Raw genomic sequence first — 24,114 nt, 5'->3', positions numbered from 1 at the left:
AGCATCTGCCAAATACTGTCAGATTGTCAATGTACGCGGACGACATCTGCGTTTGGACGTCTGCAGTAACACGTCTACAGCTGCGAGCGCGAATTCAGAGAGCTGCCACTCAAGTTGCTATTTACCTCCGTCATCGAGGTCTGGAAATTTCCTCTGAGAAATGTGCACTAGTGGCATTTACGTGCAAACCAATGCATAACTACAGCGTTCTGATAAACAGCGAAAGAATACGTCACCTCCGATCATACAAGTTCCTAGGTGTTATAATTGACAGAGACCTCTCATGAAGCCCACATGTATCATCTATGAAAAGGCGATTGACAGGCATCTGTCATTTGTTCAAGTTCTTCACTGGAAAGAACTGGGGAATGTCCACAACATCTATGTTGCGACTATACAGGTTTCTTTTCCTTGGATTCCTTCGGTACAGCCTACCTGTGTTAACTAACGCAAGTAAAACAAGCATATGAATGCTTCCAATTGTCCAGGCTCAACCACTCCGGATATGTTTAGGCTTGCCACAAAGTGCGTCAACAGCAGCAACTATCGCCATCACAAGGCACAACCTCATCAAGACCCACATTAATGTGGAAGTGCTGAGGACACATATACGACACCTTGCTCGAACCCCTCGACATCACCTAGCCTCTCTACCAGTGGTCCGACCATGCACATCTTACTTCAAAACAGTGACCGCACATGGTGAGTCGATCCCAACTTCGTTCTCTCCTGCCGCTAGACCTGTGACTCCGCCATGGTACCTCGCTCAACCAATGATTAATATTAACATACCTGGCGTCGAGAAAAAGGCCAATTTGTCGTCACCGGCTCTTAAACAGCTCACACTACTTCTCTTGTATGAGAAATCTTAAGACTCCACACATATCTACACTGACGGATCGGTTCAGCCGGACAGCTCTACAGGAGCAGTAGTGATACCAAGGTTGACCACGACAATTAAATTCAAGACATCTCACGCAACAACATCAACGGCAGCAGAATTGACAGCACTTTGTGCCGCGTTGCAATTTGTAGTTGATCAACCTACACGCAAATTGACTATTTTCTGCGACTCGAAGGCGGCACTGCAGTCTCTACTATCAGCCTTACGCCGTGGACCACACAAGCAGCTGGTATTAGAGATAGCAGAGGTTATACACTACCTGACTGAGAAACGGCACCAAATTACATTTCAGTGGTTGCCCACTCACTGCAGAATCATCGGCAATGAACGGGCCGATCAAGCTGCCCGCTCAGCCCACACAGAAGATCATAAACTGCGACTACCACTTTCTAGGACGGATGCTGCACAAGAGCTCCGCAGACTTGCTTGCCGGCAAACCACATCGCAATGGAATCAGCCGCACTTCAAGCATGCCCGACTGTACTCGCTTGACCCTACGCTAAGTCTTCAAGTCCCGTCGAGGCTTCGCCGAGCAGACCAGACCCTGTTATGTAGGCTGTGGTTGGGCGTTGCATTTACCGACGCCTACGCTTTCCGCATTGGTATGGCCGACACCGCAGCCTGTGGCCACTGTGGCAAGGAGGAAACCATTCAACATGTTCTTTGTGAGTGCCTAGCGTATAGTAAACAACGACTATGCCTTCGCAGGGAACTCAACAAATTAGATGATCAGCCTCTGTCGCAGCAGGAAATTCTGCAGTATCGTCAGGATGCGACTTCACAGAAGAGGGCTCTGATAGTGCTGCTGCACTTTTTGCTATTGACCGGCCTTGCTGAACGGTTGTAGCTGGGACGCCCTTCCTGTGTGTGTTTTCGTTTTTTTATGAGTGCGCGTGCGTTTTTTTTCCTCTACCTAACCCCTCTTTCTTGCCCCTACTTCCCCACCCCCAGCGCTGGGTAGCAAACCAGATGCCAATATCTGGTTAACCTCCCGGCCTTTCCTTTCTCACTCACTCTCTCTCTCTTTCATATATTCCAGTGTATGTACAACCTGACATTGTATATGTACTGTTCCTTACCGGTCACACTTGAACTGCTTTAAAAATTTTGTTCTACTGATAGTTGAAATCTCGAACTACTCTACGTACTGCTTTTCCAAACGTTTGTTGAGCAAATTACAGAACTACATCACCTGTTAATTTGTCTTGTATTGCCATATTCTTTCCTCAAGTTTTGTTATTGCCCTACTTTACTGCCAGTTATTCTCAGCACAAACAGCACCTGCGATGTTCAAGAAGCTTCAAGACTGCAGTAGATCACTTTGTCAAGATTACGCCACTTCTGGAACATTGCAGAATATTCTGGAACCTAGGTAACTGCTAACGAGAATGCTAGAATAGTTGATGGGAAATGTATAAACGCTGATGCACCTCACCACTTGCCAGTTAATCAACGGCTGACACTCTGTTTACTGCTATCAGTGCCAGTCGGAATCGCTGTAATCTGACCTTCAGTTTATGAGCCACAAGTTCAGCCAAATAAACAGTTTCATCTCGCAATCACAGTCTGCTTCCATTGTCCCCGTCACGCCCCCGTGACATCTGGTGGAGGTGCTGCTTCTTTCATGTGCTAGAGTCCCCCGTCAAGCCGTGAACCCATTCCACGTCGCGGTGAAGACACCCACGCTGGCCACAAGCAGTGAACAAGCCGCAGGCAGCAATGTTTACCACCAGTACGAACCTCTACAAAACAAGGCTCGAAAGACCATAATGGCCGTAGTGCGGGAAGAACTTCGCTGAATGTTTCTGTCATGCCAGCCACAAGTTTCATTGATCGCAGACATTGTCAGACAGAAAATCCGGCTCTCAATAAATATCCCTGAAACATCGCAACCGCAACCCCAAACCATGAGCTATGCTGCTGCGGTCCGACACTACACTCCACCTCGACGTCCACGTCAAGAGGCTGCGCTGATGCATTTTTGTCACCAGACACCCCTGCTGCCATATCGTCCACCCACCGGCCAGTGCTTCGCTCCGGCAAAAACCGACGTGTGTTTCGCCCCGACCTCTCTGCTACTACTGCGAAAAAGCTGGTCACACCTACAGCCACTGCCAGTACCACCAAATAAGACTGTATGGTTTCGCTATCAAAGCACTGGTCCACAGTGGGGTTAAAGAATGCACGCCATCACTGACTACCTCGCAGCCACAGAGGACACCGCGAGAATCCTTGCATTCACCTTCACCTGGTCACTACATGTCGCCTCACTGCCAGTTTTACACTGGCTAGGCCTGGGGCCGGCCGTTTGGCTCATATTCGGAAAACTAAGCACAGCAACCTATAGAGGCGCAGTTGCTGCAGGACGAACAAGTGAAGAACCATCACTGACGACAATACCGCTACACAAATACAAGAACCCATCACAACCTCAACATAGTTCCGACGTCGAAACTTCGCGGCCAGAAGATCTGATGACGCAACGTCAAAACAGTGGCACAAACCATCGTAGCCGTGATTTGACGCCATGACCCAACCTCAACACCAGGCAATGAACTAGCGACCTCGACGTCCTCATCAATGGCCAGAGCGTCAGAGCTCCCGTCGACATGGGAGCCGACTAGTCCGTCATCAGTGGGACGTTCGCTGTGAGGTTGAAGTTAGGACTGGTTTCGGGGCTTTAGAAGGCCCGGGAACCCGTACAGCCGCAGGTCACTTAGTGACACCGACAGAAATCTTCGGCCAAGTTCATCGTTGAGAACATTGTCCTTTGACATGGCGCTCCAGAGCTTCTCATCACCAACAGAGGAACAGCATTTACTGCTGACCTGACTCACGCAATACTGAGACAGAGTCAGACAAGCCCTCACCTTACAACTGCATACCACCAATAAACCAATGGCCTGACCGAGCGTCTGTTTGGTTATATGGTTCGTGATAAATTTGCTACCCACTTCTGCTACTTTTGTGAACAGAGACAATATTTCTAAATAAAATAAATCAGAGGTCGGAAAAAAACAAAGCCCAAAGTGGGCTACCACCCTGATTTGAAAGCAAAGCACTAATGAAGACTCTGGCAAGGAAGGGCTTGCACATAACCATTGTACCATAAAACACCACCAAATTTGTCAACATAATGCATGTCACATTTCATGTCAACATAATGCATGACACACCAATTGGGGATACCAACGACAAAAAACTACTACAGTAAACTCTAGTTAAACGGACCCTGAAAGGACAAGAAAAATATGTTGTATTTATTAGGAGTTAAGTTTACTGACCGATCACCAGGGTTGCAACTGAGTTCATACCCAATCATATTAGGCGCATTTGTCCCTTTTAAGCAGCAACTTAATTTAGGGGAGACACTGCTCTTAGATGTTTATTTCTTGATTGAGTTTGATGAAACTTGACGAGTTTATGCAAATTTGTGTGGTTATTTCAAATATGTAATTATTTCTCTTGTATTAAGTGTACTTTTTTAAGAAACGCAGAATATTTTTTTTCACGTTTTGGGTAACAGTTTTTTTCTAAACTAACAGAGCTACAAAGCAAATTAGCATAATACATGAATGTGGTATCAGATCTGATTGCAGCGCAACAAAAAGAGATTTATTTCAGAAAGTTATAGAAGGCTTAACATTTTTCAGTAAGCCAATTTCAGTCTGGAATTTCATCGACGAATGTTCAACACATATAAGTCTTCTTCTAATGAACTTAGAACATCCAAATATGTTGAACTAGTCAGCTCTGATTACAGATTATTGTGATATGCTAATTTGCTTTTGCAACTCTTTGTTCAGAAAGAAAACTGCCTCCTTGAAAGGCAAACAAAATATTCTGTATTTTTAAAAAGTACACTTTACAAAGGGAAATATTTACATATTTGAAGTAAGAACAGAAATATACATAAACTCACCAAGTTTCATGAACATTAATCAAGAAATCAAAAAAATGTTTGAGTTCCATGTTATAAAAATGTTCGTTTACTGAAAATTCACTGCAGCTTGCACGTGCCAGCTAGGCATGACTAACTTTTACTCAGCCATCCAGAACTTCCTACAAGCATGGGTGGACAAATCTATCTTAGATTACTTTCAGGACCTTTCGCAAGACCACGAAGTGACTACTGTGTTTGGAGCAACACACTCACTCCTACGCCAGGCATATGGTACGCCTCAATGTACGATGTTGTTCGAGCTGCTGTTCAACGTTTTGGGCCACAACATGCTCATATAGAGACAAATAAAAGTAATCTATGAGTTCACATACTACCATTCATGACAAGAACGAACCTGCCATATCAAAAGCAGCTCATTCAGTTACTTGTGTCATATGGTTCGCAGCAATGTGTACCTGCCTTAACTGGATGTGTTTCTGATCTGCCACAGAGGTTTGGTAGTTATGATGCTCAACTGCAGACCAAGAGGTCACGGGATCATATGCTGCCCACGGCGGCTGCATTTCGATAAAGGCAAAAACTACTGAACCACTTGCTTGAATTAAGGTGCACATTGAAGTACACCGAAGAGTCAAAACTTTTAAAGCCTTCCACTACAGCATCCCTCATAATCATATCATGGTTATGAAATGTATTTCTTTACCACTTCTGTGTCTGCTTGTGAAATTAATGTAACCTTAGTCACGTTCCACCATGTTAGGAACTGCACAAATGTAATCTTCTTTGTCATTCAAAGAGACCAGAACACATGCTTTGCCAATGTCGTTCATACTTAGAGGGAGGAGCGAATACACTAAAGAAAAAAAAAAACAGTCGGAAATGTGTGGCGGGAGTCCCGCAACGTTGTTGCCAGCAGCTGTTTTTGTGCAAAGAAGAACAGTCCCACCATTTAAAGCACAAGTTGGATCTGTCACCTCAAATATTCTTTTAATAGAATAAAAGCCTCCAGTTTTGCTCTCGAACGCAGAGCTGTTTTTCTTTCCAGCTTTGTACGATGCACTGTGAAAGATTGTGCCCAAAATAGAAACTCTGAAATGTTCTTGAACAATTGGAACTTGTCCACACCATGTCTGCAAGCAAGAAGACTCCTGATGACTGCGAGAAGGAACTTGTTTCAGTGTTCCAAACAACCATGCAGCTCCAATGTGCCGTGCATGCTCAGTGATTGGGTTACCGAGCATGTTACTACAAAAACTGAGCACTTTTGATGGCAATGGAAGCCCTGCAAGCAATAACTGGAGCTCTTGTGCCATCACTACTCTTTCCAGCACCTGCGCAGGCACAGCTTTTGCAGCACTAACAAGTTTTAAGAGGTAACCATTACTGTTTTCGAATGCGAAAGCAGAATGGGCCCACAAAGGACCAAACTGTCTCGCAGCATCAGCCAGGTGGAGAAGCTGATGCACATTGAAGCTCATACTTCGCTGTCCATAGAGCCCGGCTGCCTGGGATACAAAGGATGTCAGAAGCCGTCCTGAAAAATGCAATAAACAACTATTTCCTCAACGATGCTATAAAATATTACAACACCTTTTTCGTGCAGCCTCTCTTGTTTCAAAGAAGTAACATTTACTGCGCATAAGCCACCAGTGAATAGATGAACATACTAAAAAGCTGTATTTAAATACTTTCAAAAGTGGAATGGCCTAAAATGAACACTACGAAGCAAGCGTTTTGTTGAAATCTATAAATATCGCAAAAATGTCAAAGTTTGCCTTTAAGCGTCATCACGCACTGGTGACAAGAATTTCAAAATGTTGTGTAGAGCATCACAGGTGTACACAGGAGTTACTTTCAGTAGAGGAGCCCCGCCGCGGTGGTCTAGTGGCTAAGGTACTCGGCTGCTGACCCACAAGGCGCGGGTTCGAATCCCGCTGCGGCGGCTGCACTTCCGATGGAGGCGGAAATGTTGTAGGCCCGTGTGCTCAGATTTGGGTGCACGTTAAAGAACCCCAGGTGGTCTAAATTTCCGGAGCCCTCCACTACGGCGTCTCTCATAATCATATAGTGGTTTTGGGACGTTAAACCCCACATATCAATCAATCAGTAGAGGAGGGGGGGTGAAAGTTCATAGCAGCATCCCCTTCCAAATACATCAATTTACGGGGCTGCCTTTGTGCACCCCCCCCCCCTGTCGCGGACCCCCTCCCTCTCTATTACATCAATGTTAGGCCTGGCTTTGCACTCCCCCCCCCCTTATGCACACAAGGGCATTGCGATGATTAGGCAATACATGCCTCACGTCGATATGCCTTACGTATATGTCTACATAAACACATGCGAACCTGTGCGTACTACGCCAGGCCGAGCTTCTGACATGGTGGCTATTCACCCAACGACTGACAGATCACAGTAGTTTTGCATGAGGTCTATAGTGTGATAAAGAAATCACTTTTTTTCTACGCTGACTTTTTCGTCTCCACTAGCAACATCCCCGTTTGAAGAGGCCACAAAACCACCTCTGATATTTTTTCAAACATTTCAAACAAACACGTGCAGCTTGTGCAGAACGCCGTTACAATCAACGATTCTACACGTGGCAGTGCTACGAGCCGGCGGCATGCCATAAATTAAAAGAAACAATCCTTCCTTTTTTTTTTCGGGTCTTTCGTGCCTCCGCGTAAGCGCCGTTCAACTATCTGTGATGCGCTTATCGAAACATGCTGTGATTGGTCGAACAAGAGTCTACGACTTCCCATCATTCTGCAAGCAGCTGTCTGTGCTGCTTTTGTTCGTCGTATTGCCAGTGCGCATGCACCCCCCCCACTCACGAATCAGCTGCGGAGGCTGTCTGGTACGGCGTGTCCCTGTATGGGTCCAACGTGTTGGCGATGCTTTGAAGGCGTGCGCGCAACGCAAGGTTCATACTGGCTCGACTCATATGGGCGCGACAGCTGCAATTCACCAACAAGCACTGCCGATCACGCTAATTGAAATAAATACTTATGGCTTGTTCTGGTAACTAATAAATAATTATGAACGAACGTAATGGTGGCACAGATACAGAATGAGTACCAATATGGCTTGGAAAAAAGATATACTATGCTCTTTTTTGTTCGCGTTTAAATTATAGTATGCTAGTATGGGGCACAAGAAATGAGAAGAATTTAAATAAACTAGAAATATTACGGAAAAAAGTTCTCCGCCTATTCAATGATTATTATGGCAACGCAAGGGAGATTTCTAGGGGTCCATTATTCATAAAACATGGTATACTCAAAGCAAGACAGGTGTATGAATATAACCAATTACTTTACATTTATAAAAATAAACTCCACTCTATTACGGCACCGGAAGGCGCACTAAAATACTCGCTTCGTAGGCAACAATTTCGCGTTCCTGCTACTGGGACTGGATATGGCAGAGCCCTGATTGCATACCGCGCCCCACAGCTTATAAATCATTTAGGTGAACAATTAAATTTTAACCTCTCATTAACGCAATTCAAATATCACATAAAACATCTCCTCATTTATTCAGTATATTAAACATCATGTTTTCAATAAACTTCTGGCTAGGTTACACATATGCTCTCACCGTTGGGTACAAAACGCGTGTATATACAGTAGTATGTACGTACATATGGGCAGATGTATGTATTAATATGTGAGTGTATTATATGAATATATCAATACGTATGTGTTTTTTTGAATATGTAATGAAAAGAGCCGCGATGTCTGATTGTGTGTCTATGCAGCCTATTTTTCGTACTTAATTGCCACCTATTTTTGCTTTTATGCTATTTCTGTGTTTCTGTTATTATGCTGCTCCTTGTATTGTGATAATTATTATTCAATGTAGCACTGCTTGCTGCAATTTTTTCGCGTAGCCAAGCCACGTCAGGCCGAATGGCCTTTAGCTTCGCTTCGTTTTTCTGTATTCTCTCCAGAAATAAAATCTGTTAATTTCATTTCATTTCAAATCTCGACACAGAGAGCAACTTGCGACTGACCCTATCGCCACATCGTCTTCTCAGCTTTCGCTCTCCCTCTCCCTCAGTGGTGGTCAAGTGCTGTTGGATGCTTTTCTTTTGCTTCACCGCAGCTACTCCTCAGTGTCGAATCGCAGTCAGAGGGGCGCGTTCTGAGCTCGTTCGTAAGGCCGCAAAAAAGGCCGTTTTCCTGGATCTGGGGACCATAAACTAACCTTTTTATGCTTCCGAAAATTTCGTTCGTGACAAGCACACAGCTACAATGCAACTCACGGAGTCCCGGCCACTGCAAGTAGACGGTGTTTCAAGCAGTGCGTCAGCACTGACATATGCCAGGCGAGATTGAGAGGAGCAAGAGAGGGGTGCTCATCGAAAGGGTAAAGCAGCTTTAGGAGAATATACCATGGAGGGAAGTGCAGAAGAGAACGAAAGGAATGATCGTCACAGTTGCGATAATCAAACGCGTCTAACTCCGCTATAACAGCACCGTGTCGAAAAATTCTGACAGCTCCGTGTTTGTCATACACTCGTTCACACTTTCCCACCACAATTGAATTTCTACCACTCGGTGGTTTACGAGCCCTCTAAAAGGGGCCTGCAACGCTTTTTTTTCTGAATTCTGCAGCACTGAAGTTTGTGTAGTGCTGAATACTGATGAACACAAAAAGAATTATTGAAATTGGAACACGGTAAAGGATGTTATTAGCCTTCAAAGTTCAAAACCTCAGCAGACAACAAAAAAACAATCCCTTTCCCATTTCACTCTGAGTCTCCCACTAACATCAAAGGCCATTTCAAATCACCTCTTATAAAGACAGTCTTCTTGAGAACTTGATTATTCTTTCAATGGCACGATTGTTTTTTACTGTGAACTGAAGACAGTTTCGTAAAATGCAAGTGATTGTGCTTTCAGTTGTCAACGTGTTCTTACCTGCACGATCAATGTGGTCAGATGACAGCTCTTGCAAAAGCAAGAGAAAAATTGCCTCAGACAGGAGGGCGAAGTGGCGGAAATATCTTGGCAGTAGCACAGGGTAGCAGCATGGTAAACAGTAAAATAGCAGCCAGTTTCGCCACTCGTGCGCCTTCCAATAGCACCTCTCTCGTAGCGTGCGAGGCAGCCGGGTGAAATGATGTGGAGGACGAATGTTCAGCAGGCGTTTGTTGATCACCCTCAATGGGCTTGGACGTCCTGTAGGGGGGCAGCAAACAGTTCTAGTCAACTACTAGTAAGAAATTCTCCATATGATTTAATGGTCCCCTGAAACATTCCAAAGGAAGCTTTTTATGCAACACTAAAAACATCATTACATGGCAACTTTATGCATTCATGTTACTGCTGCGGACAGTGACATAGTGGCCGCGGTGTTGTTTGCTGACCCAATAGACATGAGTTTGATCCCATGCATAGCAGTATCATTTTGACAAAGGCGAAGTGCTAGAAGCGCAAGTGCTGCATGATATCAGGGCATGCTTAAAGAAGCACTGACATCAAACTTCAAGATCAAGATATTGCCACGTTCCATTTCCCAAGCTTTTGTTATCGCGTCAAAACACCACACGATTCTCAGCGCGAACCGCGCCTGCAGTTTTCGAGAGGGTTCCGTACTGTAGTAGATCATTTCGATAAGATCACGCCCACTGTGCGAATGGTACAGATTGTTCTGCAACGTACGCCGCCGCCAGCGGTAGCGCTAGAACATTCGACGGCGGGAGTATAAATGCCAACGCGCTTCGCCACTTGTCAGTTGTTGATCGAAGGCCGACGCTCCGTTCGCCGCTATCAGTCTGAGACTGCTATCTGTGCGAGACTGCTGCTGTAATTGGACTTTCTGTTTACCGGGCACAGGTTTGCCCAAATAAACAGTTAAATCCCAACAAGAAGTCTCCTGTGTTCGGCCACGTCACGACCCCGTGACATCTGGTGGAGGTGCTGCTTCGTTCATGTACCGGACGCCCCCGTCAAGCCGTGAACCCAGCCCACGTCACGGACAAGACACCGACGCCAACCAGGGGCAGCGAACAAGCCGCCGACAGCAAGGGCTACCACCGGAGTACGGGCTTCTACACGACAAGTCGCGGAAGACCAAGGCCATGACCGTGACTGCAGCGACAATGACAACCGCAGCGTCCCAGCCCACGATGGTCATGCATCAACCCAGGGAACCACCAATTTTCCATGGGTCATCCTTCGAAGACCCGGAGTCCTGGCTAGAAACACACGACCGTGTGGCCGCCCTCAACCACTGGGACCATGACGAAAAGCTGCGTCGTGTGTTCTTCTATTTGAAAGACACCGCAAGGACCTGGCTCGAAAATTGAGAGTCCACGCTCCGAACGTGGGATGTTTTCTGCGGCGCATTCCTCCAAACGTTCGCGAGCGTCGCTCGAAAAGAGAGGGCCGCTGCTTTATTAGAGACCCGGGTTCAACTACCAAATGAAAATGTCGCCATTTTCACAGAAGAAATGACCCGACTATTCCGTCACGCTGACCCAAACATGCCTGAGGAGAAAAAAGTTTGTTTCCTCATGCGAGGGGTCAAACAGGAGCTCTTCGTGGGGCTGATCAGAAACCCACCGAAAATCGTCCAAGAATTTGTAGCCGAAGCGACCACTATCGAAAAGACCCTGGACATGCGCACCAGACAGTATAATCGTCGCCTGACTGCAGACTGCGCTTCTGCTCAAGCCAGTAACTCCGGAGACCTGCGTGAAACGATCCGAGCGATCGTGCGAGAACAGCTGCGCAAGCTGTTGCCTTCGGCGCAGCCTCAAGTGGATTCAATCGCCGACATTGTGCGAGAAGAAGTTCGGCAATCGCTTCAAATTCCCCACGCACCGCTGCCTGAGCCAGAAGCAATGAGCTACGCCGCTGCACTGCGCCACAACGCTCCTCTCCGTCCACGCCAAAACGCCGCCCCATCGCACTTCCGTCGACAGACGCCACCGCCGCCACCACCCCCACCGACGTCATATCGTTTGCCAGCGGCCCAGCGCAGTGCACCGAGGAAGACTGACGTCTGGCGCACCCCTGACCATCGCCCGCTCTGCTACCACTGCGGCGAGGCCGGACACACATACCACCGTTGCCAGTACCGACAGATGGGACTGCGTGGCTTCGCCGTCAATGCACCGCGCCCACAGCCAGGAGAACGACCACGTGACATCGCCGACTACCTGACAGGAACTCGGTGGACACCACGAAGCCCTTCGCGTTCGCCGTCGTTTAGCCGCCGCACGTCACCGCACCACCAGCAGTACTCTGGCCCAACGCGGGGCCGGTCTCCTAGCCCGTATCCGGGAAACTAAGGGCAGCAACCGGTGGAGGTGCGCTTGCTGTGCGACGAACTACCGAAGATCCTCCGACGACGACGACGCCGCGACGGAGCTTTCCGAACACAACGCCAACCAGGCAAAGCCCTGACGGCGAAAGCTCACTTACCGAAGGTGGCCTGACGACGCAACATGGAAGCAGCGGAACAAGCTGACGCAGCCGTGACCCGACGCCACGCCCTAACTGTAATGCGAGACGGCGAACTAGCGACCTCAACGTTCTTATCGACGGCCACAGTGTGACCGCTCTCGTCGATACTGGAGCCGACTATTCTGTCATCAGTGGGTCGTTCGCCGCGAAGTTAAAGAAAGTTGGGACAGCTTGGAAAGGCCCTGAAATCCGCAATGCCGGAGGTCATCTCTTAACGCCTGCAGGAATCTGCACAGCGAGAGTCACCATTAACGGCCGTATTTATCGTACAGACTTCATAGTCCTACAGCGTTGCTCGAGAGATGTCGTCCTTGGCATGGACTTCTTATGCCTCCATGGTGCTGCCATCAACCTAAAAACAAAGTCGATAACGTTATCCACAGAAGAAGCACTACCGCCGCGCACGCCGTCTGGACACCATGCCTTGAATGTGCTGGAAGAACAAGTCACCATTCCGCCTCGCTCAAGCGTGATTATTTCAGTCGGCGCTCCTGAATCACCTGACTTCAAAGGCGTCGTTGAAGGCAGTCAGCATCTGTTGGTCACCCGAAATATCTGCGTCGCAAGAGCAATTGCAGAGCTGCGGGGAGGCAAAGCAACGATTATGCTCACGTATTTCAGCAATGAGTACAAACATGTGAACAAAGGAACAACGGTCGCATACATCGAAGAAATTGTCGAAGCCACCAGTGTTTTCGCCCTCGCCGATTCTGCGGAACCTGATCAAAGGAACCAAGCCCCTCCCATAGCTTCCCACGTCAATCCCAGACTTCCGAACGATAAGCAAGAACAACTCAAGGCCCTGCTCCTGCAATACGAAGATTGCTTTTCGTCGTCATCGAAAATTTGGCAGACCCCAATCACGAAACATCGCATCATAACCGAAGAAAATGCCAGACCACTCCGTCAGAGTCCGTACAGGGTTTCGACGCAAGAACGTGAGGCCATGAAGAGACAAGTTGTTGAAATGCTGCGGGATGACATTATCCAGCCGTCCAAGAGCCCATGGGCATCCCCCGTGGTGTTAGTGAAGAAGAAGGATGGGACCCTACGCTTCTGCGTCGATTATCGCTGCCTGAACAAAATCACAAGAAAGGACGTGTATCCTCTCCCACGAATAGACGACGCACTTGATCGGCTCCATAACGCCAAGTACTTTTCGTCAATGGACCTCAAGACTGGCTATTGGCAAATCAAAGTCGACGAAAGAGACCGAGAGAAGATGGCGTTTATAACACCGGACGGCCTCTTCGAGTTTAAGGTGATGCCCTTCGGCCTTTGCTCAGCGCCTGCAACTTTTCAACGCGTTATGGATACAGTACTGGCAGGATTGAAGTGGCAGACTTGCCTTGTGTACTTGAACGACGTGGTCGTGTTTTCCTCGAGTTTCGACGAGCATCTTCGGCGCCTTGAAGCTGTACTTCAAACCATCAAGACTTCCGGACTCACACTGAAGCCAGAAAAGTGCAGATTTGTGTATGAAGAGCTCTTGTTTCTGGGGCACGTTATCAGCAATCTGGAGTTCGTCCTGATCCACGGAAAACAGCCGCCATCGTCGACTTCCCGCCGCCCACTGACAAGAAAGCCGTGCGCCAATTTCTGGGCCTGTGCGCCTATTATAGGTGGTTTGTGAAAAACTTCGCCCGCATCGCCGATCCTCTCACTAACCTTACCAAGGCCGACGTGGAGTTCAAGTGGGAAACGCCACAGGAACACGCTTTCCAGGAGCTTAAACATCGCCTCCAGACGCCTCCGTTACTTTCCCATTTCGACGAATTCGCCGAGGCAGAAATACATACTGACACAAGCAGCGTAGGTCTTGGCACCGTTCTTGTGCAGAGGGCTGACGGACTTGAAAGGGTTATTAGTTACGCCAGCCGATCGCTATCCAAAGCAGAAGCAAATTATTCCACAACAGAAAAGGAGTGCCTCGCCATCATCTGGGCTACGTCAAAATTTCGCCCATACCTCTACGGCAGGCCCTTCAAAGTTGTGAGCGACCACCACGCCTTGTGTTGGCTAGCCACTTTGAAGGACCCTTCAGGTCGCCTCGCACGATGGAGCCTGAGACTTGAAGAATATGACATTACTGTCATTTACAAGTCCGGCGAAAAACACTCCGATGCCGACTGTCTCTCTCGTGCGCCTGTCGACCAACCGCTACCCGACGACCCGGATGACGACTACTTCTTGGAACTATAACTACCGATGACATCGCTGAACGACAGCGGGCCGACCCGGAACTTAAGGCCCTAGTAGAATACCTCGAAGGCAGGACCGCCGAAGTCCCGAAGGTATTCAAGCGCGCACTTGCGTCGTTTTTTCTACGAAACGGTCTTCTACAAAAGAAAAACTTTTCACCGCTTCGGGATAAGTACCTCCTTGTGGTGCCTTCAGCTCTGCGACCAGAACTCCTGCAGGCCCTGCACGACGATCCGACGGCAGGGCACCTCGGTGTTTCTCGCACGCTCGCGAGTATACAAGAAAGGTACTACTAGCCGCGTCTTACCACTGACGTCACTCGTTATGTGAGGACATGCCGGGACTGTCAGCGACGCAAGACACCGCCGACAAGGCCAGCGGGACTTCTGCAGCCAATTGATTCACCTTGCCGACCTTTCCAGCAGATTGGTATGGACCTACTGGGGCCGTTCTTGACGTCGGCTTTCGGAAACAAGTGGATCGTGGTAGCTACCGACTACCTCACCCGCTACGCCGAGACAAATGCCCTGCCAAAAGGCAGTGCATCCGAGGTAGCTAAGTTCTTCGTCGAAAATATCGTCCTACGTCACGGCGCCCCGGAGGTCCTTATCACCGACAGAGGAACGGCATTCACTGCCGACTTAACTCAAGCGATCTTGGCATACAGCCAAACAAACCACCGCCGGACGACAGCGTACCACCCACAGACCAACGGCCTCACCGAGCGGCTTTGATTGATTTGTGGAGTTTAACGTCCCAAAACCACTATATGATTATGAGAGACGCCGTAGTGGAGGGCTCCGGAAATTTCGACCAACTGGGGTTCTTTAACGTGCACCCAAATCTGAGTACACGGGCCTACAACATTTCCGCCTCCATCGGAAATGCAGCCGCCACAGCCGGGATTTGATCCCGCGACCTGCGGGTCAGCAGCCGAGTACCTTAGCCACTAGACCACCGTGGCGGGGCTCACCGAGCGGCTTAACAAGACGATCGCCGACATGCTGTCAACGTACGTCGATGTTGAACACAAGACGTGGGACGCCATTCTTCCGTATGTGACCTTCGCATACAACACGGCGGTGCAGGAGACAACGCAGATATCTCCATACAAATTGGTCTACGGAAGGAGCCCGGCCACAACGCTCGATGCCATGTTGCCCAACGTCACCGACGAAGAAAACCTCGATGTGAGCGAGTACCTTCATCGCGCCGAAGAAGCCCGACAACTTGCGCGGCTCCGTATCAAGAATCAACAGACGACCGACAGCCACCGTTACAACCTTCGACGACGCTTCGTGGAATACCAGCCCGGTGAACGTGTTTGGGTGTGGACGCCGATACGCCGACGTGGACTAAGTGAAAAGCTTCTGCGACGGTACATCGGACCGTACAGGGTGGTTCGACGTCTCGGCCCACTTGATTACGAGGTTGTCCCCGACGGCATCACGAACTCTCAACGACGCTGATCGCGACCTGAAGTCGTCCATGTCGCACGCCTAAAGCCGTTTCATGCGCGTTAACAAACTGAAACAGTGCTTTTTTGTATTATTGTTGTATTGTAATTTATTCATTTTACCTTCTTGCATTATTATTGTACCTTCATCTTTAGTTAAAGCATCGAGACGATGCCTTTTTCAGAGGGGGGCAATGCCACGTTCCATTTCCCAAACTTTTGTTATCGTCCCAAAACACCACACGATTCTCAGCGCAAACCGCGCCTGCAGTTTTCGAGAGGGTTCCGTACTGTAGTAGATCATTTCGATAAGATCACGCCCACTGTGCGAATGGTACAGATTGTTCTGGAACGTACGCCGCCGCCAGCGGCAGCGCTAGAACATTCGACGGCGGCAGTATAAATGCCGACGCGCTTCGCCGCTTGCCAGTTGTTGATCGAAGGCCGACGCTTCGTTCGCCGCTATCAGTCTGAGACTGCTATCTGTGCGAGACTGCTGCTGTAATTGGACTTTCTGTTTACCGGGCACAGGTTTGCCCAAATAAACAGTTAAATCCCAACAAGAAGTCTCCTGTCTTCGGCCACGTCACGACCCCGTGACAATATGCCCATGATTTGATCGCTTGGTATGAGTAGGCTTTTTTGGCCAAATTTGAATGGCATGGAATGCGAGGAAGTTATTTTAATTCGATGTCAAACAGCGTAGAGAAGCTAAGGAGAGAAAAGTGGAAATATACTGCCCTGCGACATCAACACAAGAGGTGCGTGTTCGGTGTGATACATTTAACAAATATCACCCTGAGTGACGATACGCTAGTAACAATGACGTCGACGATCTCAGTGTGTTTGGAGCCGACTCCCAGCCATGCTCTCACTATTGGGTCTCCTTGCTGTGTTGAAGCGTGCGTGCAATTCATCGTGTTGCATCGACTGATTTGGCATGTGTTCCGCAGCATGAGTACTATCATTCAAAGTGACAATACGTGCCACAATGTCGAGGAACTGCTGCGCAGTGACAACCGGCACGTCGAGGCGTGGAAAAAGAGGAAATAGCGTGGCGTTTCATGCCTTTCCAAGCCACGAACCTCAACATAGCCAGTGAGTTGATGCGCTGATGGACAGAGAGACTAGACGCCTAAGAATAGCCACATTTGCTCGCTTCACTTTGCGCCGAGCTGCTCCAGGGTAAATTCTGTGTTGGTGAATAAGGTGGGTTTCACTGGCAGTATGAGGCTCCTTGTGAGGGCCGGGGCTAAAGGAAGAGGGGAAGAACGAGTTGGCACTGCTTAAGCTAGCCGGCCAAAAATGCATGGAGAGGCTTTAGTCTACATAATCAGAGACACAGCTGAACTGACTGCACGTGCGCTCCTAGCAGACGAAACGCCAGTGTGCGTGACGTCACCATTTTTTGTGAAAGCAACATCAGCTATGCAGCGGCCTAGGTGTGGCCGCGAGGTAGCGCTGACAGCACTACAATTTGACGGCTTTCGACTCATTTTGAACCTCAATCGATAGCAGATATATAAATCTATATTACAGATATTCATTCGTACCTCAGATGCGTTTTAGGTCGCGAATAGCTACTAAAGGGACGATAGCTACTCGTTGACGCGGAAATCTGGACATGAGTAAACTTGATGTCAGTGCTCCTTTAAGAGCTCCAGGTAGTAAAAATTTCCAGAAACCTCAACTATGCTTGATAATCATATGGTGTGCTTGATAACCATATGGTGATTCTGGCATGTGAAATCCCCAAAACAACATTCCTGTTACAGCTAGACATTACGCTAGGTGGCATTAGTATTCTTGTTTGAGAAAACAATGTGCTGTTTACATTTGAACACTTGAAGGGGCACTTTGCAAAAAGCCTTGGCTGGTTTCGTGGACCTAGATTGATTTATCCATAGACTACGTGCCATTGTTCACTACAGTATTTTCTACATTGGTCAAATGCCAGGCTTTTCTGATACCGATTTCCATCATTTTCCAGAAGAAGCTTTCGAGAAAAAAAAAGTATCGCCCGTTCAAGCAAGCAAACCTTCAAATAGGGGAAGATGCCAAAGTGTACATGAGACGGCTTCATACAAACACATGTATGTCAAAAATTTGGCAGCAATACAAAAGTGGGCCATATGCACTGTTCTAAAATATTTATCCGTAATACTTCAACCATGAGCTGTATGGTGCACTCACCCATGTAGTATGGCTCATTGCTGTTTGACGAGTCGAACCAATACTCAGCAAACTGCCTTGTTACGCCCATCAGAACACTATGCATATACTCCACTGTATAGCCCCACACAAGGTCAAAGTTTGGGAGTTTCACCAGTGGTGACACCCCTTTCAAGCCATTGACAGGGGTCATTAGTCTAGATGCCAGGGTCCTGTCTCTTCGGATGCCTGTTGGTGTCCTCTCCACATCAGATTCTGCATTCAAGTATATTAGGCGCCCTGCAGTGAAATAAAGCAGAAACAAGATAAGTATTTCACTGGGTAAATGCTATAGAGATTCCTTAAGGACGCAAGCACCACCAAAAAGGCGCACAAGCTACTTGTTCATGGGAAAGTGGGTACGCCCTAACAACTTCCATGACAAGCACACTGCCTTCACACGTTTACCTTTGAACCTGTACCGTGCCAGCACTTTTGAAATCAAGCAAAGTTTGGAAGGTGCAGCATATTGCAGTGTATTCAGTCGTGAATTTCTGTGTTCACCTTCGATAGTATCTGTGATTTCCACTGTCAAGTGTTTATGTGTGCCACTGTTGAACCAGCTGAGTGGTTCTGAAGTATCATTTTTCTTTTGTTTTTTTCACCCGTTTGCTATATGGCATGGATTAAAACAAAAAGATTCAAGTTGAATTATATGTGGTGTTTAATGTCCCGAACCACCAAATGATTATGAGAGACACCGTAGTGAAAGGCTCCGGAAATTTCGACCATCAGGGGCTCTTTAACGTGCACCCAAATCTGAGCACACGGGCCTACAACATTTCCGCCTCCATCGGAAACGCAGCTGCCACAGCCGGGATAAAAAAAAAGGAGGATTCAAGTCAGCTTTCTAGATAACGTCCAGGATCAGTCAATGAAATTAACGGATGCATTTGGAATAAAGGTTCATGAACACTCAATGAGCAAAGGCGAGGTTCTGTTGAGAATGTGAGAGGGTACAGTTTCAATTTATTAAAATGAGATACCTAATCTAGACAGTTAGCTTTCATCCCCACTAGAAGCAACAAATGATGACCATCTACCACTCTTTGTTGGTTTTAACAGCAGGTGTTGGATTTTACAGATGCCGATGGTGTTGTGAAGTGTTCACGCAAAGGTGACCATAATACCGTAGATATATGTACTGTCATAAACAATATGAGATGAAACACTAAAATTACTTTTTAAATGCAGTTGGTGAGTGCGCAATTGTTCATGAAATTGACTGCTCTACAGAGAGAAACGATATCTTTAGCAACGCCATAGTGTCACGGGTTTGATCTCAACTGCAGTGGTTGCATTTCTAAGGATGCAAAATGGTAGGGGCCTGTGTGTTCCCAGTGCAGGTTAGAGGAACATAAAATGGTTGAAATTTTCACAGCCCTCCATCACGGCATCCCTCATTTTCATATGGTTTTTAGGATGTTAAATACTGTTATATTTACTGTTAATATTATTGCGCTTCCACACGTCACATTCACCTCTGTACAAGCTAGAGAGTGGAGCACCTAACCTGTGCACCACCCGTGAAATTTTATTTTGTTGTGGCACAAAACAAAAAAAATGGCCATTTCAAAAATGTGACTTTACTACCTTCCCTCCTTCCAAGAAATTCCTGGCTACGCCTCTGTCGTTGACTAAACATCGATTTGGTATTTCAACTCATATTGCTCACAATGCGTTTTGACAATATCGGCACAATGAGCACATACTGCTCAAATGCCATATTCGACACACATTCTTTCGGTAGTACCTACGCTGACTGAATTATTTTTTTCAAATTTTGCGCACAGAGAAGACACATGTAGATGCATTTGTAAGAATATTCACTAAATGGCAACATGTTGTTTCTTTTTTGCACTCCCACACACTGAACAAGCAGTGAGCAACTGCAAAGTCTACTTATGCCACACAAACACATTTCCTCATACACAACTATTGGGCATTCTCGAATTGCCTGAAAAAAAGACTACTGATGATGCTCAAGCATTATGAAAGCTTGTTTAGGCACTCTGTTTTATGAATTTTCGTGCACTTACCCTCTTGGCTTTCTCCACAAGCCAGGCACCACGGGCAGCCAAAAAAGCCGTTGAACTGAACTTGGTTTCCAACTGCTGCCCTCGCCGGTGCATCAACACAGACACAGATGGTGTAAATCTTGCTGTGAACAACAGTTGAAGAGCATTTCCAAATAAGTTCGCCAGTCCTACACAAGCATTCAACAAACTTCTCCAGAAAGACCAGCATGTTGGGGTGTTTTTGTCCGTACCATAAGCCTCCAAGAATAACAATCTTATATCTGTAGGGCACAGGAAGTTTATTATCATTTGTATGGGCCATATTGAGGAATTAGATGATTTGTATAAAGGGCTGTCATTCGTGTTCAAGGTAATACCTGTGTCACACGGGCACGCAAAAAGTCTTTTAAGTAAGCGGTCTTTTACGAAGTTGAAAGACTTTTAACAAAGAGGTGTTTGCGGCGCAGACACACGGCAGCAACGATCTCCTTTTAGTGTTTTCGTTCAAAGACGCTAGCGAAAGCGTGGCGCTAGCAGTAAAAAGAGAAGCAATGAAAATTAAAGGATGTATCACGATGTACAAATTAAAGACTTGTTGCACTGCTCGTTTCTTCAAATAAATTTAAGAATAACACATGAAAAAACACCAATGTGAAAGTTTGTTGCACTAGTTAAGGAAGCATTTCCATAACTAGCGACGTGCACAAGTCCGTCTGGCACCACTGGGCTTTTATTTACCGTAATTGTTTTTCGCTGTTCTCGACTGCTCTTGACTTGTTATGGGCGACCGTACGGGAGAAAAAGCGAGGATCGCAAGCCTCACGGCCTGCCTTCTCGTTCTGGAAAGCGAGGCAGACGCTGCAAAGCCGCCAAGGAGAGGATAACGTGTCTGCTTCCGACCATTGCAGACGCTGCCTTTTCCGTGGGGCACCGGCTGCTTGATCTGCGGAGGTGGCCATAGACGCTCAGACTTGGACCACATGAATGACGGGCAAACACACGACTGCCACGCTTTCCTCGCTTGTGCATTTTGCACGTGGTGACGCTCGGTCTCGCGGCGCGAGACCGAGAGTCACCACATGATATTGCCGACGCGTTGTAGCTGCTTACGAGAGTAGAAAAGGAAATAACCATTAAAAGAGTTCAGTACATCTTCTGCAGGATATGAAATTTGTTTTTACAGAGTTTTGGTGACAGAAAAATAGGCGTTCGCTCTTTTTTCCCACCACCCGAAAATTGCTGGCGCCCACTGGTTTCAAGGCTACTCATTCGGAGCCGTAAAAGATATCGATAAACTCCGCTTACGAAGAAGACCGCTTCTGAAAAGGTGTTCGCGCTGTGCCGTGTGTCTGCTGTCAGGAACTCCTTTTCGGAAAAAGACCACTTACTTGAAAGATATCTAAGTGCCCGTGTGACAGGGGTATAATAGTCAAATCGCCCCACTTTAACACACCCTTTTCTCGCAAAGTGCGGTGCATCATGCCACTAGTGATGTCACGAATCAAGTGGCACCCGACTTCTGCCTGCTGCTTCAACTTGCTGAGGTTCTCAAACAAAACACCAGAGAGACTTTCTATAGCGCTGGAAAGTTGCATTCCAACATTCAGAATGTAAAAAAATGTGCCCCCGCTTTTTACGTCCAACACCTTCACAGTACTCCGGCAGACATTGCAAGTCAGGTGGATTTTGTCGCTAGAAATGTCGAGCAGCTTGCCACACTGACTACAGCAATAATAGTATTTGCTGACGGAATCGCATTTCGCGGACCACAATTTCCTCAGTAGGTATTTCGACTGCGGCAGGCCGCACTTTTCGAAACCGAACAAGATTTCCACAAGTTTCAACGAGTCGTCCACAGCAGACCAGGAAAGGCTGTGAGCCGCTGTGAACGACATTATTAGAACAATAGCGACTGCAATTGTGGTTGCTGATCCCGGAAGTGTTTTTGTTCCAAAATTCGCGACGCATCTGGCAAGCAATTCTGATTCGTCGAACGAGGGCACTGAACTACGGTCGCCAGAAATGTCTCCTTCGGCTCCAAGGATTTGGTCTCGATTTACAGAAGCGCCGTCTCCACAAAAATAGTCACCACTACCTTCTTCGGTTCGGGAGCTTGGGTCTTGATCTGTATCTCGGAAACGTCGAGTGTCACCGTCTTCACGGTCATTTTCTGAATGATTGCTTTCGTTGTCAGGGCATTCTTCGGGGCTTTTGTATGCATTGTTGCCTACGCCATGCGCGCTGTTGAAAAAGTCGTCGCTTCCTTCTGGCACCTCTGTTCGTACTCCTATAGAACTCGTGTCAACAGAACAGCCATTCATGAGACATCGATCTCCTGGTGATGCCTGGTACGCGTGAGAACTGTCTGGTGGCGAGTTCAAAACACCCGCGAGATGAGTCGTAGCGGTCGCCGAAGCACTGCTGGTCGACTGCTGGCTGTACCATCGCGTCGAACGGGGTACTACAAATTCAGTGTCTGGTCCTAAATACAGCTTTTGGCGTTTCTTTGCAGTTAGTTGACTCATGACTAGCTAAGCAAAGCACAACTAAAGACCACGATACGATGGTGGAAGTTACGATACGGATGACGACATATGAATGACAGCATTAACCGCAGTAGCAATATAGTCGGTATAGTGCCTGGAATGTAAACGTATGAAAAATAAACATAGTGGCGGAATGCAGACGATGTAAAAGCAAAACTTGTGACGATCAGCAACCCACTAAATAAAAAGTGGCGCTGTCGTCGACAGTGGTGTTTAGATTCTTGCAATTGACGTGTACTTTTGCTATGTAGAGCACGTAACAGGTGGTCATAAAAAAAGTCGCTTTGAGGAATCCACTATTTTTGTTATGTGCAAGTTTATCACTGCACAGACATTTTTTTACAAAGGACGGCACCGAGAGATTGTCTGTCCATGGTTAGAGTTTCATAAAAGAATGGTCCGCTCATAACTGTTATTATTGCCCACTGATGTGGCTACCTAAATGTACTTTCCTTAATAAGCCTATCATTGAATGCCTCTGTATAAAGAGCCAGCTCCGAAACGAGAATTTTCCACCGGGAGCTGTCGAATGTCGAAATTTGTCATGCCTCAACAGCACTTCCCGGAAACCTGACCCCTATGTTTATCCGCTGAATCAACTAAGAGAGCCGGAAAAAGGACGAAGTAAAATCACTAAACACTACCGATCGTGTATATCCATCTTTTCTCCATGTTTGCAGTTCTCTGAGCGCAATGCTTCAAGCCCACATATCCACTTTCCACGCACTCGAGCCACCCCAGGTCACACCTGCATTACTACCATGCAGGTCACTGCAGAAGCTGGGGGGGGGTTAAACTTCTGCCCCCACTCCAAAAGAAATCTTTGGCTGCATCCTGGGTCCTGGGTACAGGTAGACACCTCGGATAACCTGAGATAGTGAACACGTGGGAGATTGACGTAAGAAAATGTTGCCGCTTATAGTTGCTCTCAGTGCACATGCATATATTTGCATTAATTTAACATGTAAAGATGCAGACGTGATTGCTGGCCAATGTCGACATGTCGACATGCAACTCTTTCAATTTTAGTTATGCCGCAGGGCACCATCGATCGCTGCAGCATTACTGTTGGTCCTTCTTTGCCGATCTGAAGTACATGTACATGTTACTCACATAAGTATTCTCACGGTATAAAACGTGCTATTATTTTTTTTGCTTTGACGACTTGTACGCGCAAGTACTCGAGACAGAAATATTATGTCGTGACGAATGTGGTTTCTATAAAGGCAATGTTGGCTCTGATCTTCACGTCCGAGTCGAAATTATATGCCGATATTGCAAGACGGGCTCATTACACAATAAACAATTGTATCGGACCAGTTGCTATGAATCCATCTTAGTTGAAAGCGCAGTCACTATTACACAGAACAAACAACACAAGCGCTTAAGAGACGTTAA

General features: G+C 47.2%; 1 protein-coding gene across 1 annotated transcript; it reads right to left on the bottom strand.

Annotated features, from left to right (window-relative positions):
• Positions 1-3,564: 3,564 nt before the first annotated feature.
• LOC142803216 (uncharacterized) lies at positions 3,565-22,391 on the bottom strand. The gene is made up of 6 exons (XM_075888311.1): positions 22,231-22,391; positions 20,192-20,313; positions 18,135-18,392; positions 9,731-9,991; positions 5,783-6,342; positions 3,565-3,732 (listed from the first exon to the last, which is right to left on the bottom strand). The coding sequence occupies exons 1-6, from the start codon at positions 22,389-22,391 to the stop codon at positions 3,565-3,567; spliced, it is 1,530 nt and encodes a 509-aa protein (XP_075744426.1).
• Between the last annotated feature and the right edge of the window lie 1,723 nt (positions 22,392-24,114).

The sequence above is a fragment of the Rhipicephalus microplus genome, chromosome 3, assembly GCF_043290135.1.
Source record: "Rhipicephalus microplus isolate Deutch F79 chromosome 3, USDA_Rmic, whole genome shotgun sequence".
Classification (NCBI taxonomy): Eukaryota; Metazoa; Arthropoda; class Arachnida; order Ixodida; family Ixodidae; genus Rhipicephalus; species Rhipicephalus microplus.
Note: the sequence above shows the minus strand (reverse complement) of the source record. Positions and strands in the feature narration are given on the sequence as shown.

Excerpts from the sequence above, each read along its gene's own strand:
- LOC142803216 (XM_075888311.1), bottom strand. The coding sequence starts at position 22,391 with ATGCATACAAAAGCCCCGAAGAATGCCCTGACAACGAAAGCAATCATT. Across the intron at positions 9,992-18,134 it reads CAATGAGCCATACTACATGG|GACGTCCAAGCCCATTGAGG; the intron begins GTGAGTGCACCA and ends GCCCCCCTACAG. Across the intron at positions 3,733-5,782 it reads CTATTAAAAGAATATTTGAG|GTCAGCAGTAAATGCTGTTC; the intron begins GTGACAGATCCA and ends TGCGTGAGTCAG.